Genomic DNA, 17,150 nt, shown 5'->3' on the forward strand with positions numbered 1-17,150 from the left:
TCTGTCTCTTGTCCAAATTCCCAGGGACACACCTGCTGTCCCCTCCAATAATGGTTAGCGTCCTTTACTGCAAGCAGAAATTTGAATTATTACACGCCACGTTTAACCTTTATTTGCAAAATAATGACATATCACACTAGCACGCTCTTCTTTCAGATATTTATTGGCATACAAACGAGTATTTTCAGTCCGAGGGGCTAAGACATAATGATTACATCTCAGTGATGGGTGATAATGTGCATGTATCGGTAGTTATACATACCAGCATGAAAGTACACTCAACCGTAGTCTCACTGTTGGGAACTTTGGGTTGGGGGAAAAAAAAAAATCTAAAAGGGTATGATCTTTTATTTTCTGCTCTGAGATTATAGATAGAACTGATCTCATCACTTTCCAGCTTTTTTTTTTTTTTTTTAATGTTCACATTCTTTTCTCTTTTTTATTTTTTAACATAAACATATCACTGAAAATATCAAGACGTGATGTGATGAAAGCAATTGAAAACCAAAAATATTTTGTTTCCCGCTGGCCTAAAAGAATATGTCATAATATGGGAGGGAATAAAAATTGCTTTATATTCAAACAATTCCCAATACTAATGATTGAAGCATTACATTTCCAACCAATGTTTTTTCTGCAGTTTAGGATACGGTACTTCCTAAGGAAATGCTAACATCTGTTTTTGGTTGTTTCCAAAGTTTATTGTTGAGGCTTTTGTGGTTATTTATGTATGCCTACTCCATTCAAGCTCCAGACAATTACGAGATATTCAAGTACAATGGGCTGCACAATCAGTAAATGTGAGTGATGGTTAAATTTCCTCAACAATACAATAGTGATTAACATAATCTAATATTGTCATTAACGATATGGTATCACAGCTTTGCTGTAACGGGGCAAACAAAATATTGTAGATCTCACACTGAAAACTTTTTGCGATTGTGAGCTGAATCTGTATGAAGGCAAAACACGGCATATATATATCATAGTCCTGAATCGTTTAACTACAATATTATCTAGTATAAATCTATTTGGGATGACAATTGTATAGATTGGTTTTTCTTTTGTGTGTTTGTGATTCCTGACAGCAAGATGCCAAAAAGCATACACAGGCAGGTAAAAGTCATAAATAACCATACCTCTTTCTTCATGGTGTTAAAGAGCACAAAAGTGGTTTTACACAACCTCATCTGGTCTGGTCTGTGAACACTGTAGTTGCTAACCATACTCGCATCTAGTTCCAACCCAAGCTACAACAAAAGACTAACATCATCACTTCAGTACATTATAGTGTAGATGGTTTTTAACTATGTTTCTCCTTGGCAAAAATTAAATGTGAAATGACAACTCTTGACATTTTCTAACTCTTTTCTCCAGATTTCTCCTCTGACCTGGCTGCTGCCTCCCTTGCTTTCTTCCGACTCTTCTTGGACTCCCGCCCCGATTTGGGCGGTTGCTCCCCTCCCTTGCCCCCTCCCCCTGCGCCTCCGCTGGCCTCATCTTTACCCTTTCCTGCCGCTGCCTTTTTCTCCTCCTCCACTCCCGCCTTCTCTGCCCCACCCTGGAGCCTCTCTGCCCCCGAGGGTGGGGACGGGGTGTGGTCTCCCGCCCCAGCATCTGTGATAGCCAGTGTTTCCTCCTCCTGCTCCCTGCTCTCCTCCACTGTCATCCGCTCCAACACCTTCTCCACAGCTTCAACATCAGATTTCCCCTTCTGGATGAGTAGTGGCAAGAATGAATTGGTAGAGATATGATTATTGACAGCACTGTTCAACACTTACTACTGAAGATATCATCCTGATTTTTACTAATCAGAAACTTTTCATCCAAATAAACAGAACTTCACAGCAATCCCAACACATAAACATTGAACTATACCGGCTAAAAATGTGTCACTAAGTAGAATTAAAAGCTTAGCTTCTATGATGAAGCACTGAAAAGCATTGACCGCATGCTATTCTATACCAACTTAAGTGACAATTGCACTTAGCAGATCTATTGCTTTATGATTTGTCTTTCATTTGTAAATAAATGGCACAATGAAAGAACTTTTTTTTTTTTGCATTGATTTATTTGCACAGTCCAAAACACTTGACAAACTCCCATTATGATATAATAGTGTTTGTGCTACTTTAATACATCAAACACAGCAGAAAGGATTTAATATGTCATGGCACTTTGTTTCAGTGAATGTTACTGTGAACCTGCCTTTTTCAAGGCAATTTTACAAGAACATTGCTGGTCCTGGAAGTATGCAATTCAGTGCTCACGTACATAATTTTGAGAGTAATTTTCCTTGGTCTACCCCAGCATTTTATTTTGGCAGATAATGAGTCTTTCCTGTATACAGGGTAACAAACTTACCTCGGTTTGTTATGGTAACAAAGGAAATACAACAAAAGAAATGAGAAACCATTTTCCCCTCACTTCTATGCCAAGAAATATATTGCAAGCACTTTGGTAGTGGGTAACTACGGAACAAATGGGTAAAAAATATTGTGAGATTAAAAACCATACCTTGGCAATATTTCCAAGATCCCTCTTCATGGCGTATGCATCCTCCCCATCAGCATAATACTTTGGCTCGATGTCACTGATTCTGTAAGAAAATGATATTTGAATGGTTACTTTCATTGACTGAAATATTTCCACTGTCTTGCACAAAACTGCATCAAAGATGAATATGTATGAAATTTCGTCTTCATTTCAAACCAAAAATATAAGGTAACTAGAAATGTCGCTACAGCGACTGGTTATACCCCTGCCAAACAACATTTCATAAGCTTTGGTCAAAAAACTGAGGAAGTAGTTAAATCCGCAAGATCTTTCCTTGATCTTCTGCCATTAATATGCCATTACCATGGCAACGTACTTTCGGGTACTGTCGAAAAATGCGTCTTGCACATCTACAACCAAAGGCACACATCTGTACCAAGTTTCATGGAAATTGGGCAAAAACTGAGGAAGTAGTTTGCAACACAAAATTTTCCATCATTTTGGCTCATAATATGTGAGCTGTTACCATGGCAACATACTTTTTGTCACTGTCAAGAAATGTGTCATGCTGACCTATATCCTAAGACAAACATTCAATATGAATTCCATGAGAATTGGAAGAACACTGATGAAGCAGTTTTGCCATGAAGCATTTTGCCCTATATTTTACAATAACATGCCGTTACCATGGCAACGCACTTTTTGCCACTGCGGAAATATGTGTCTTGCACATTAACATATTCAGATGAACATCTGTACCTAATTTCATAAAAATTGATCAAAAACTGTGGGAGGAGTTCGCGACGCAAGATTTGTACCCATTTTTGCCCATAATATGCCGTTACCATGGCAACGTACTTTTGGGTACTGTCAAAAAATACGTCTTGCACATCTACAACCCAAGGCACACATCTGTGCCAAGTTTTATGGGAATCGGTTGAAAACTGAGGAAGTAGTTCGCGACGCAAGATTTGCAACGGACCGACCGCCCGCCCGACCGTCCGCTGATTCCTATATACCCCCTTCAAACTTCATTTGGCGGGGGTATAACAAAACTCCTACACACACACAAATTATAAATAACTGAACATGACAAGTGTTAATACCATTAACAGATTATACATGAGTAAATGGGAATTAAATCAACAATTTAAAATGATTTGTTATTTAACTATTCATATCAATTATTTGATTGCAAAATTCTCTACTTTTGTTTCAGTAGCAGCTTTCTTGTTTAAACCCACCTTCTCTAACCTTACATGATGCCATCCTAAAACGACATTGTAAAATGGAAATGGATTATTGCAATATTCAAGCTCTGTAGTTTTGAGTGGTGTTCCAAATATCTCCATTGGCTTCAAAACATGTAGTAAAATTGTCAACTTCTGTAGAAGTACTTACGTAAACTTGAGTGTATTCTGGTAGAGATGCAGGGCAGCCCGGTTGCTGAAAAGAAAACAGATGACCACTTGACTTCATTAATTGAAGCACAATGAACTTTCCTTTGTAACTCCCAAGTGAAAATAGGAAATTTTGACTGCATATTTCCAACATCTTACAGTGACTGAGGTTAAGATATCTATTTTATTAAGCAGTATGTCCTAAACCTAGCACAAGTTCAACAACATGACTAGAATTATACAGATGAGGGAGTCAGAACGTTGGAATTGTGTAAAAACTCAACTCCTCCAGACCAATGAAAACGTGGTGTGTCTCCATCAAGCTGGAGAAATTTATCATTGACTTCCTTCAATCATGTGTAAAACCAGGCTGACTTTTTTTTTTTTTCTTTACTGACTCTTCCTCAGGCACATAGAAATATGTAACTGTTATGGTCTGCAAAGAAGTTTGTGCACATGATGTATGCATAAATACCAGAGCATGGAAATTCACTGAGTTACAAAAATGAAAACTCATTGCACACAGTACATGTACGGTAACATAGATGTGAAATCAATACACCACAAAGAACAGAGCAAGCCTCCAAGGGTAGCAAAATGCTTGTAGTAAGCAATACTTCAGTAGAACTACAGTATTCATCGCATAATCGGGACAGGTTGGGAGTAGCAAACATGGCCCCTTTAAGCGGGGTGCCCGATTTCGCGATGAGCACTCACTATACACTAACGGCATATGACATGTACATGTAGTGCACACATACACACACACATGCATAGTGACGTACTGTACATGTACATGAATACACAGCCGCGCTACCCCTCGGCGCGACCCTCTAGCTCTCCCTGCATTCTCGCAATGATGTAGAGTAATCGCAACCGGGTTCTTCTTCTGTCACCTCTCTTCGAACACAAAATATGTGGATTAAAAGCTAGCACTTTCTTAAACATTCGTAGAATTCTTGGACACGTAGGGCGTTCCGTATAAATACATATCCACAACCATGGGAAATGATTGCCCAGAACTGATGTGGGAACGTCAATGAAAAGTCCTTCAATCATTCAGTCATCACGGCTTGATTGTTTACTTGCCGCGATCACTTCACTGTACATGTGTTGTCAATATGTAGCGATCTAGCTCGCCATATATACACACGTACAGAAAAGCGAAGGCGGGCAGCGAGCTGAAATGTACATGTACTGGATGGACGGAGGTCCAAACACACCAGTCCGAAGCTTGCTTTGTAAGTTCGATGTAAACGACAACTGTTAGGGAATCTTTGAAATATTGTTGTGGCATTTTGGTAGATTTTTTGTGTAAAATGTCAACAAAATCAAAGATCGCTTGAAGAAAAATTGTCCCGTTTATCAGAGGTCCCCGCCCGATTATCCAGTGAAAATAACGTGCATTGGAAATGTTTCTGGGAAGCGTATGTCATTTAAGCGAGGTTCCCGATTATCAGATGCCCGATTATGCGATGAATACTGTAATAGGTGCAGGGGCAGATCCAGGAAATCCGTAAAGGGGGGCACAAAAGATATTTCTGGTGCCACTTCCGGGTTTCATCGGCTGACAAGCAAAAAAAAAAGAAAAAAAAACCACCCAAAAAACACCAAACAAACAAACAAACAAACAAACAAAAAGTAAACAAAAAAAAAAAAAAAAGGCTCCACCGTGCAATTTTTTCCAACTTCTGGGTTTCATCGCCTGATAAGCAAAAGGAAGAAGAAAAAAAAGGCTTCAGCAGTTTTCTGGTGCCTTTCTTTAAAAAAAAAAAATTAAAGAGGGGCGCACAGGCCCCTTTCATTTTGTTCTTTTTAGTTCCTTTATTTCAAAACAAATTAAAGGGGGCGCTTGCCTGACGTGCCCCCCAATCCACCACTGAGGTGGGTATTCGGCATATGAAATTCTGTGTATATAGTCTAAATTCTGAACAGCCTACATGTTGCTTGGTAAGCAGGTGCAGTCTGTGTTTGTGTGTGTGTCGAATATGTGTACATACTTATCAATACTAAGAAGGGTTATCCATCAAGGGTTGCAGTTCTTACCTCTTCCTGACATGAAGTGAGACGTACTTGGCATTGAAGCACTCTGTCATGGCCAGGGAAGCCTGGTTCATCAGTTTCTGTGCCAAGCCAAGTCGGCGGTGGGACCTCTTCACAGCCTGATGGGAAAATCACAGGAATAAAATGAGTCATTATTAACCCGCTGAGGATGAACTGACTTTGCTTTAACAATCAAGTTCCACAGACCCCTGCCAAAGTACACTCAAGACTATTTTTTAATGGGTAAACCAAAAAGAAGATTACTCAATGAAATTCATCTTCATTCAGAAATACAAAATAAACTCATTCCCTCTGCTCCATCCACTAACACGACCCTCCTCGGTGTTCCATGCAAACTGCATTCTTGGGGAAAACTGAACAACTCAGTAGGTGGCCCATCCTTCTCTACATACCTCCCCAACAGCCTTTGTCAAACTTCAGTGAAGTATCTAAAGAATAAATGACAGACTTACAGTTACAGTACATAACGTACAAACATTGCAAACACATACTGCCTACAGTTGTCTTTTTGATGATTGCTTCAGGTATGACAAAACGGAAACAACCTACACACTGCTGTGTCTCATATCACATACTCTACTGAATGAAGACTTACCAGCGATGTAATGTGGCCATGTGGTACTTCATCTGGGTCTTCTTCCCTACAGAATGGGAACAAAGTATAAGAAAACTGGACTAGTCGTACTCAGACACAGCTCCGATAGACTCATTTCAATATACAAGTAGGTTACAATTTCACTTCTAACACCATATAATGATATTCCTTAAAGGGGATGGCTAGTAACCGATCAGTGGGAATCAGTGGGAATGCTGAGGGATGATTGTTCCAATCCTTGTGGGATTTATTTAAGAGTACATTACATATCTACTGTTGTGTGAAAATTATTTGCTTCAGAACGGTCTCATATTCAAGTAATGTGCAGATTAATGCCCCATCACTGACCAGGGACGCTTACCTGGAAACATTAAACTGCACATTACTTGAATATGAGACCATTCTGAAGCAAATAATTTTCACACAAGAATAGATATATAGTGTACTCTTAAATAAATCCCACAAGGATTGGAACAATCATCCTCCAGCATTCCCACTGATTCCCACTGATCAGTTACTAGCCTTCCCCTTTAACCCTACAGTACTACTTCTTGAGATTAATTTATCTTTTCCCTTCATCATAATTTCTTTCCCTATCAAAAATATTTCCTCTCCACACTTAACTTATTCATCCATACAAAAATTAACAAAATGACCATGTTCTTGCATCTAGTTATTTCTTTGCTAAGCTTCCCTTTTATTTTTTATTTATCTATTCATTTTTTTTTTTTTGGAGGGGGGGGGGGCTAGCATTTTTCTCAAACACCAATTATGACCATTTTCAGCAGAACTGCAAAATACTTGATTTCCCAGTAGTTATCTAAATCCATTAATAAACTATGTTAGTGTACATCATGATAATCAAGCACCACATACTGTAGCTCTCAAGGGCTTGTTTACAGTACAAATATATTTGACAGTTAATTCGGTTCCTTTTTCCATCTTTGACTGAATTCAATTACTTCATAAAGTTCTTCTGTTCTGGTTTAAATGCCTTTAAGCCAGGATTGCATGAATTTTATAACTACATTATGGGTAAGTGCACAATTACAGTTTTTCAAATGTTGTTAGTATGTTACCATTGTACATGATTGGGTACCAAACTACAAGATACAATTTGCACTTGTAATACGGAGAATATCATTTCATGTCTGAGTAACCCCTTCCAAACGTACATTTTAGCCAGGACATAGCCTACAATCTTGCCATCCTCATCTTCTGCAACATAGGAAAGCTGGGGCCAGGACAAGCCATGATAGAAGTAGTACTTCATCTGGTAGTTCTCTGGAAGACATAGCAGGTTGCAGTGCTGCATGTTCATCAAATCCTCAGGCTGGGGGAAAACAGAGTTTCAGTCTAATGTAATCACATTTGTAAAGGCGATGCTTTGCTATCCCCATCACTTGCACATTGCACTAAGAAAGCATATATCTAGCAGTCTTGAAATCTGATTTTTATAAAAATTTGTTTTCTTTTTTGAGCTGTTTAAACCAACAATTTTCTACCGCAGCGCATGCGCGCAGTCAGGTACACAAATGGGAGCTGAGTGGGGGTGCTGTTCGTTATTCCGAAGGTCCGATATTCCGAAGGTTCGTTATTCTGAAGGTTTGCTAATCCGAAACACACAAATTCCCTATACCTAGAGGTTCGTTGATCCGAAAATGAAAAAGGGTTCGTTAATCCGAACATTTGTGGCGTTATTCCGAAGGTTCGTTATTCCGAAGATTTGTTAATCCGAAAATGAAATTCGGAAAAATGAACTTTCGGAATAACGAATCTTCGGACTGAGTAGCCCGACCAGACGCTGTTAATACGCTACGCGAATACAGCGTCTGACCAACGAGCGGGCACCTACAAAGTGGGGAACCACAACACAACTACAAAACTTATGAAAATTTATACGTTCTTTATAAACAATGTACACGTTACCAAACGTTACTCACCTTAAGTGCATGCTTGTATTACAGAAGGTTCGTAAGTCCATTGAGAGCCCTCGTGATAAGTCCGTGGAACCAAAAAATGATACTTTCTGGCGGATTCCCTAACACCGTCAGGGTTCATCGTTGCAGAATTCAAAATGGCGCCTTGAGCTCTGCGGAAATCTTTTGCGTGCGTACGATGCGCTGCTTGAGTGTTGGTGTAGCAGCACGGTCAACAGCGCGACCTTTTGAAAGGGCATTCAGATCATGTGACCTCCCGGATATTGGAAATGGCCTGGCGTGAAAGACGATGTACCGTTCGTGAACCGTTCACACAGGCTGCATATAACCATCATTTTAGGTAAGTTATTAAATCTAAATTTCAATATTCATAGCATAGATATGAAGTCTCATTATCATTTTGTTCGTCAGATGAGTTTGAAGTGACAAAATAATGATCTAAAGTATCAAAATTCAATCCGATCGCATGCGATCGTTGGACCCTCTTCGTGTTTGGAGCTTCGTTGGTACAGCCCTGTCGCGCTACGTATGTACAGCGGCGACTGGGCTGTGTATAGTTACGGACTGAGGAGCCTTCGGTATCGGAGTAACGAACCTTCGGAATAACGAGCTGTAACTGCTGAGTGGTATGCACATGCAATAGGGTGTCTGGAGTATTTTTGTAACTTTTGAAATTCTGTGAGAAACGAATTGTGAATCATTTCATATGAAAGAGAATTACATCATTAAGACATATTTCAAATTTCATGGCGAAATGATGTTTCTATCTTGAGAAATTTAACTTTGAAATCACAGCAATATCACCCCCTTTTTCTACGAGCACGCATCAAAATGTGACCCAAATCATGTTTGCAAACAACGCCGAAAAGCTGCATTCGCGTGTGGATCTCCAGTGATCAGATAATGAGCGTACAGCGGTTAGAAATTACGCGTAACAAGCGAAGAAGCCACTCCCCCTATGTGTTGTCATACCCTGTGTGCGCTGCGTGCGTACGTACATATACTCGTACGTGCTCGGTATGCAGTTTACATTCGATTCACATGTACCGTATTGAGCGCCCTACAACACGTACGAACCCCGCGTATGTATGCAGGCGCAGCTAGCTAGCAGCGGCTTAGCCTTTAAACAAGGCGACTCGCTCTGCGTGCCCCCGTATAGCGCGTTTACCCCACAAACCTGTTGGCCGGCGAGTGGAGCGAGCCGCCTTTATCCACTCGTTCAGGGATGTGTACTTTTGTCGTTGTTGTTGCTTTATATTCTTTGACAAATTTGCGTACAAATTTGACGCAGAAAATACGCACTGCACCAGAATATAAAGCAACAACAACGACAAAAGTACACATCCCTGAACGAGTGGATAAAGGCGGCTCGCTCCACTCGCCGGCCAACAGGTTTGTGGGGTAAACGCGCTATACGGGGGCACGCAGAGCGAGTCGCCTTGTTTAAAGGCTAGCAGCGGCTAGGCAGCTAGCCCCGCCGCGCCGCCGCGCCGCCGGTAAAATTCGGGAAGCCGAGCGGAGAGCATCGCGATTGTAAGCCAGGGCAGCCGGCATGGCGAGCATGGTTCGAAGAAATATGCAGTCAATTGTCGAGAGCAGGTGCACGCAGCTCGCGTGAAATGTACAAGCTACAACCTCTACAGCCACAGGCTTGGAAATGATGCCACATTACCACTATTCGTACATGCAAAAATGGCCAAATAAGAGTCTTCCGAAATCTTTTGCACACCCTTTTTGTCGATCGGGTGTTCGTATTGTGATACACCGCTGCCGCTACCACCACAGTCGCACTTTCTTTGGTTAAGCGGACATGATTGATTGAACAACGATAAGATCATAACCAATCCACAAGTAAACTAATAATAGTAGACAGAAATTTAGTAGAGTCTGGTTGTTTTGCAAGACGTACGTGATTTGTGAGCGTGACTGTATCCGATATGTACAGTACTGTATACAGAGTGCATGCTAATATGCGTGTTGTAGGAGCTATCGCAAGCGACAGCCCAGTTTCCTGCCTCGTGAGATGCACATCATACACAACACATACACACACACACACGTAGTGACACACACACACAGAGGTAGCTCTTTGCTGGCAGCATCAGTATTCTGGCGTGCGCCGCATGCACACGCAATCCCCACACACCGCAGATGAGGCCATGTGGCCGGTGGTAGACGGCGCGCGATGCGTAATCAAATTTACATATGCATTAGCCCCTTCGCGCGAAGTTGCTATGGATTCTTGCATACGAAGCCCCGCCTAAAACGTTCGCTGTGACCAAAAAATTATTGCAAGGGGTATCTTCAAGGCGATATCCCCACACCTAGGCGTGGAGCTAGCGAAAAACTAGCCACACCATCGGATTCAGCATATCCTCAACTACTAGCATGTCTTGGGGCGATGCAAATACCGAAGCAGACGCTGAGATATGGGGATAGATGTGCTTCTATCGATGTTTACATCAATTTATCGTCGGATTCATAAACCGCCCCTCTGATAGAGTATGGAGCAAAACTTCCTCTTTCATATGATACCAAATTTGTCAGGATTCGTTAATGGCATGGTCTGGGGATTTGGCAATAAAGGCGAAATTTGGCACAAAAATGCTTGGTCAAAACAGCGTAGGCGCGCGGCTCTATTGCGTTCTATGGGACTTGCGTGTTATTAGATAGGGGCGCGTTTTGGTCGAGGGTTAGCAGTGCGCGATCAGACACCCTACATGCAAGCAGCATCTAGAGTGCCAAACAATTGTATGTCATTCGGTGAATGAGGGAAATTAGGACAAACTGGGGGAGGGGGTCTAAATGCTGTAAATTATTTTGCACAAATCAAGTGGATTTTGAAGAAAAAAAACCCCCAGTTTTTATGTCTATTTTTACACAAGGTTGTAAGGAAAGTTTTTTTGACTATACATTTTCAGGCATAATTTGTCGAATTGTCTTCCTGCAGAACTCTAGTTTTCGTGTGGTGTTGACAACAAGTACGAGATAATGGCAAGCAATAAATATTTAGTAAATTTATTGCTACCCTTGCTAGCATCGCATTTCTCCACGCCACGGTCAAATACACGTCCAGCCAGCACATTATGCAATTAATGGGACTACGCTTCACGTGATTGTAAAGATGGAAGTATTCAGCACACTTTCATACACAATAAGTCAAGGTCTACTTACCCTTGCACATCGGATATTCATCGTGGTATCGGATGGCTTTTACTCTAAATTTGAAAATAATGAATGCAAGTTATATATAATGGTCAATCCTTCCCTAAATTTTGGAAACAAACCAAATATCTTTCCACTCTCTCTACTCGACTGCCAGCGGTCGCAGGTCATTCCACGGTGGTCACAAGGTGGCGCCTTACAACTTTCTATCGCTGTAGTACCAAAGCTCCAAAGAGATTTTCCCCCGTGGTGGGGAGGAGAAAAATCTCTTTGCAAAGATCCGAGACTAAATCTTAATTGGAAGTACAGTAGGCCTAAGCATCACAAAATAATTTCGGGAATGCGATCGGCATAACCCTTTCCTGAGGAAAACTATACGAGACAAGATAATACCAGTATTGATTTAGCTTCATATGTCGGATATGAAATCAATTTCATATTTTTCGAAAAGTAAGCTTCACAGGATATTTCTAGGTTAACTTTATGATCTTTGTGAACTTTACGACGCTGCACACTGGACAATGTCTCAACCACTGCTAAACAAAAGAAACTAAATGTAGAAACAGGATAATTCTGCTGAACTGATGTTTTGTTACCATCATAGAAAACACACACAAAAATAAAAAAACTAACAAAAAAGGACAAAACAAAACAAAAAATTTTCATGAAAAAAAGAAAATGTCTTTGTTGTATGCAAAGAGTATAGAGCGCACGAGAGCGCACTGTGTGCGCTTCTATATTCTTTGGTTATATGGCAGTTTGTTCAGTCAGTACTATTTATACCAAAGTTCCACTGCATACATTTGACATGGTCATCACACCTCATTCCCTTTCTGTTTGATAGTGTACAAAAGCGCCATTTGGTGAAAACGTTGACACTTTAAAATTCCATCACTTTTTCATTTCATATCCTAATCTAATGCAATATCTACCATTCTGTCTGACTGAGCTGATTGTACTCTATTCATTTAAGTCAACTTGAACATGGAGTCACACTATTTGAAACCATGGAGCGAGCTAGCTCCATTTGAAACCATTAATTTTACACGTATACGTAAGTTAAAGAGGAAATCCACCCCAAAAAATAATAAAACTTCAAAAGAAAGAGAACAAATATTCCCTACAGAACAATACAAAAATGACAAAAATCATCTAAGAAATAAGGAAGATAATACATTTTGAAATTTCAGATTTTTTCAGAAAACATTTCTTGATCAGTCCTTACGAATATTCAAATCAGGAAGTCGATGTCATCCTCTCACAATTTCTTATTCATTTCATACACAGAAATGACAAAAATCTCATATCTCAGCTGTATAAAATTAATATAAAACTTGTCTGTAAAACCACCCCACCAAAAAAAAAAAGGGAAAAGAACAAATGTTAAATCTGATATATCTTAGTATGAGAACATGCTTTTACTTGTATTAGCTGAAAATATACATAATTAACCCATTGAGGACGAGTCCCAAGTATACTTGGGCAGGTACCTTTGGGAAATGCGTGTTGTAGCAAAATCAGTCCATTCTCAATGGGTTAAAGGGATGGTATAGTTTTTGGTTGGGACGGGCTTCAGGTCTCCAACTTTTTTGAGATAATGAGAAACCTCCTATGAAATATTACAGAGCATACAATTCTCACATGATTTCAAAGTTTATTTGATGAAAATTGGTTTTGAAATGACTGAGATATCCAAAGACAAAGTGGTCCTAATGAACGGTGGGACCTACCTTTTATTAGGACCACTTTGCTTTCCTTTGTTTTTGGATATCTCAGCCATTTGAAAATCAATTTTCCACAAATAAACTTTGAATTCCTCTTCGAATTTTATGCTCCCTAATATTTCATAAGTAGTTCCTTTTAATCTTGCAAATACATATGTAGTTAAAATATGAATCCCCCATCTCAACCATAACTATACACCATCCATTTGTCATCAGTTTCATTGGTTTGACATAGGTGAGATGACTGTGTAAGGTACATGACTGATTGTGAGTTGATATTAACATTGAAAGGGTAAAAACAACAACATGGAGTGATGTTATCTTTGGTTTTTGAAGATACAATCCATTTATTGCTCAGCAAATCACTTCTTGGTTTTCAACTCTGCCAAAACTTTCACAGCAACAAGCAAACTTGATTTTTCCTCTCCTCTGAATACCTTATACAAATATCTGACATAAGCAATATCATGGATTTTTCAACAGGTGTGAATTACAATCATATTCCTCCTCTAATCCCAAGGTTTAATCTCATTGTAGCACGACATATTCACTGGCTCAAAAACTGAATGATAAAATGCAGGTGCTGCACATGTCATAGTAGAGAATAAAATGTAACTTAAAAACTTGTGGTCAATAATCAGAAAAGGGAAGCTAGAAGACCCTGCTGTCAGTAAAAGAATGTCTGAAAATGGACAGCCTGAATACCTTCTTCTGTTCATCTAGCATTCAAATGCACAGATTCAAAAAGTGTCAAAATACTTTGAAATAGAGCAGTCCTGTGATTACAACGACAGAGAACAAAATATTACAATCATGGAGCAGTGCACTACCAGTGATGGCTTTGGTACACTAGATCAGCACAGAATATGATGCTGCATTTATAAACATGGAAAAAAAAACTTTACTTGAGAAACATGTCATAAGTGAAGGTCATTAAATTCAGTGCTTTATGTCATAACCAAATTCTTCTGTGACATTGTACCTTGTATTAAAAACTGTAACAGTGCCACTTTATTCGTTTCTTTTCCATGTGATACAAAGATGATACAGTATTCTACATAGTGCACAATATTTTTGTTCTCATTAATCTTTAAGATGTTAATCTCCAAAATACCTAAACTGACTGGAAATTTTTCTATCTTATCACATTAAAACTGTACAGTATTAGTCACTTTCCACATTATATTAACACAGTGTGGAAATTTATATCTACAGCATGTGAGACAGCTCCACAGTGGATATAACTTTAAAACACTTTGAACTTAAGGAAAAACAAAACTAAAATCTATGAACTTCGACATTGTTGTACTTACATATTTGGATTTTAAAAAAGGACAGAAATAATAGTAGCTCAATATTCTCTATCCAACACATTATTAAGCTGTTTCAGTTTTAATATTATCTGGACATGATTTTGATATGATAGGCAAAAACAGAATAGAATCATATATAATAATGTCCTCGATTCTCCTGCACTTGGGAGGGTAGAGTAAGGGGAGTTAAGGGCAGCACTGTGGACTAGGTAAAAATTATATACATCAAGTAAGTGCATTTTGCTGTATATTCCCAGAATGATTCTGTCCTGTTGCAGTTTGATTGGAATGTTGCTGACCAAACCATGACCCTTGATGCCAGACCACTTAAAAAAATAGAAAAGAAAAGACGCATCACAATTCCTTCATTACCTTCCACTTCCAACATTGCCAAGTGTTCTTCCTTGAAGCAATATAACATGGCAATAACTCTGAATCACCATGGCATGTAATTTGGCAGCCAAACACACAAAATTTACCGGAATTGCTTATCATTTTTCATGTAAGTCTCCACTCTCCACATTAATATGCTCTGAGATATCATACATAAATATTTCTTTGCTGCAAAAAAAAAAAAGTATCAATCTGCAATTATTTCAAAACATTTCAAGTTCCAGGTGTAAATATGATATATAAATATATGTTTTAACTTTGATATATAATAAATAAATGAACAGGGTTACAACACAATGAACTATCTAAGGACTGTAGTTACAATCAGAACAAGTTTGAACTAAGCTGTAATTTTAGCACAATAAGCACGAATATGCAAAGTTATACAGGTCAATTATTCGACTGACACCTCTGACTACACTTGAATACTATTCCTGGTAATAAATACAAAACCAACAATCACACCAATCCAAAGAGACATGGTGTTAAATGAGTTAGAAGTAAACTTGCTGTAAAGTATAATCTTATTGAATAAGGAGCACCGTGAAAAAAAAGCGAATTCCCCCCAAAATGGTAATCTTTGCATCTCTACATAAGCTAAGAGAACTTCAAGCATGAAGCTGTATGCAAAGATTTGCTCTCCACTATGAATGCAACAACTGGTAATGAATCTTTCCACGAATGTTACATGCTGGTAATACTAACTTGCATGAATCACATCATTCTCACTATAAAACAGAAAACTTTTCTATCAAATGTCTCACATTTTTTGATCATATCCCTATTTCCTTTCCCCCTGCAGTATTTTGAGGAAGATCTGTGGAGATCTATGTTTGTTGGAATTGGTTGTGTTTTCTTATCTGCAATCAACCTGGACGCAAGTTACTATTGATATCTCGTACAAACTGAACTCACTACCTACCTGCAACATCTAATGCATGCCACAGTATCAAGACAAATAGCATATTGCACTGTAGAATATTCAATCTAACATTAACAAACAAAACTGTAGAGCTCTGATATGCCGTGCGTATTCATAAAGACGGAATTGAAGTGAAGAGTCTAGGCACAATATGGCTTGTCAAATACACCACACAAATATAAGGGAATGCAAAGACCTAAAGAAGTTACAGTGCAGGCTCCATGACTGAATAAAATGTACCACACAGGTTCAAATACATGGGGCTACATTATGACGTGATGACTGGCGGGGGTAACCAACTGTCACATGACTTGGGCTTACACATAGGGACATTCTGCCCTTAACAATCTGGCATCACATGCATGCCATCATTCTACCTGTGAACAAGATGTAATAATGTAATTTTCATTTTTGTGTGTGTGCGTTCAAGATGAGGTCCGAACAGGTTGTACTGAACAAGTATCAATGGTGTACAAACATTTTTTTTTTTCTTGAAAAATCTAATGAGTAAGGTTTTAATACAAAAGCAGCATAGAAAAGATGTATTTCAGCAATGTGATCTTATCAAGAAACAGTCAAGAAATGTTGAATGTTTTGTTCGTTTCAATTTTTCGTGTGTTTTCTGATAATTATAAATCTTTTTTATGTATTTTTTTTTTTAATTTCTGTGTACTATGTAAAATTTGGCAAACTGCAGTTACAGGTATGGTACAGCACATACAAAGCACACAAACACTTTAAACATGTGAGCAGCAGTGCACACAACACACACAGAATCTATCAACTTCAACCCAACGATAGTACAAATGTCTTTTTTTGTTTTGTTTAATATGAAATTGAAATGGACAATTCAAAACCATTTAATGATGTGAGAAACATTTCAACGTTACATATGATACTGTACAACAAGCGTCTCTTTTCTGACATGTAGAGAGGGCTCACAAGCATTCAACTGCCACTATGAGTGATGCAACACATGCTGTTTCTACCAATGCTATGAAGAGCTTGCTACATTTAAAAAAAAAGTCCTCAAGCGCCCTCGTGTGACAGAAAAATTACAATCTCCCTTTGATTAACACTTTCTACTGCCCAATGAGCGACTTTCAAAGGATGAGGTTTAATTCAATTTTGCCTTGTA

The 17,150-nt window shown here is 39.0% G+C and overlaps 1 protein-coding gene across 1 annotated transcript; it reads right to left on the bottom strand.

The window, feature by feature from the left end:
* Window positions 1-145: 145 nt before the first annotated feature.
* Window positions 146-11,831, bottom strand: LOC140246251 (N-alpha-acetyltransferase daf-31-like). The gene is made up of 7 exons (XM_072325707.1): window positions 11,670-11,831; window positions 7,731-7,888; window positions 6,556-6,601; window positions 5,943-6,058; window positions 3,898-3,942; window positions 2,518-2,599; window positions 146-1,714 (listed from the first exon to the last, which is right to left on the bottom strand). Exons 1-7 carry the CDS (start codon window positions 11,688-11,690, stop codon window positions 1,361-1,363), a joined length of 822 nt encoding a protein of 273 aa, XP_072181808.1. The 5' UTR covers window positions 11,691-11,831; the 3' UTR covers window positions 146-1,360.
* Window positions 11,832-17,150: the final 5,319 nt, after the last annotated feature.

The sequence above is a fragment of the Diadema setosum genome, chromosome 2 (assembly GCF_964275005.1).
Source record: "Diadema setosum chromosome 2, eeDiaSeto1, whole genome shotgun sequence".
NCBI classification, from domain to species: Eukaryota; Metazoa; Echinodermata; class Echinoidea; order Diadematoida; family Diadematidae; genus Diadema; species Diadema setosum.

Excerpts from the sequence above, each read along its gene's own strand:
- LOC140246251 (XM_072325707.1), bottom strand. The coding sequence starts at position 11,690 with ATGAATATCCGATGTGCAAGG. Across the intron at positions 6,059-6,555 it reads ATGGCCACATTACATCGCTG|GCTGTGAAGAGGTCCCACCG; the intron begins GTAAGTCTTCAT and ends TTTTCCCATCAG. Across the intron at positions 2,600-3,897 it reads CAGAATACACTCAAGTTTAC|AATCAGTGACATCGAGCCAA; the intron begins GTAAGTACTTCT and ends ATTTTCTTACAG.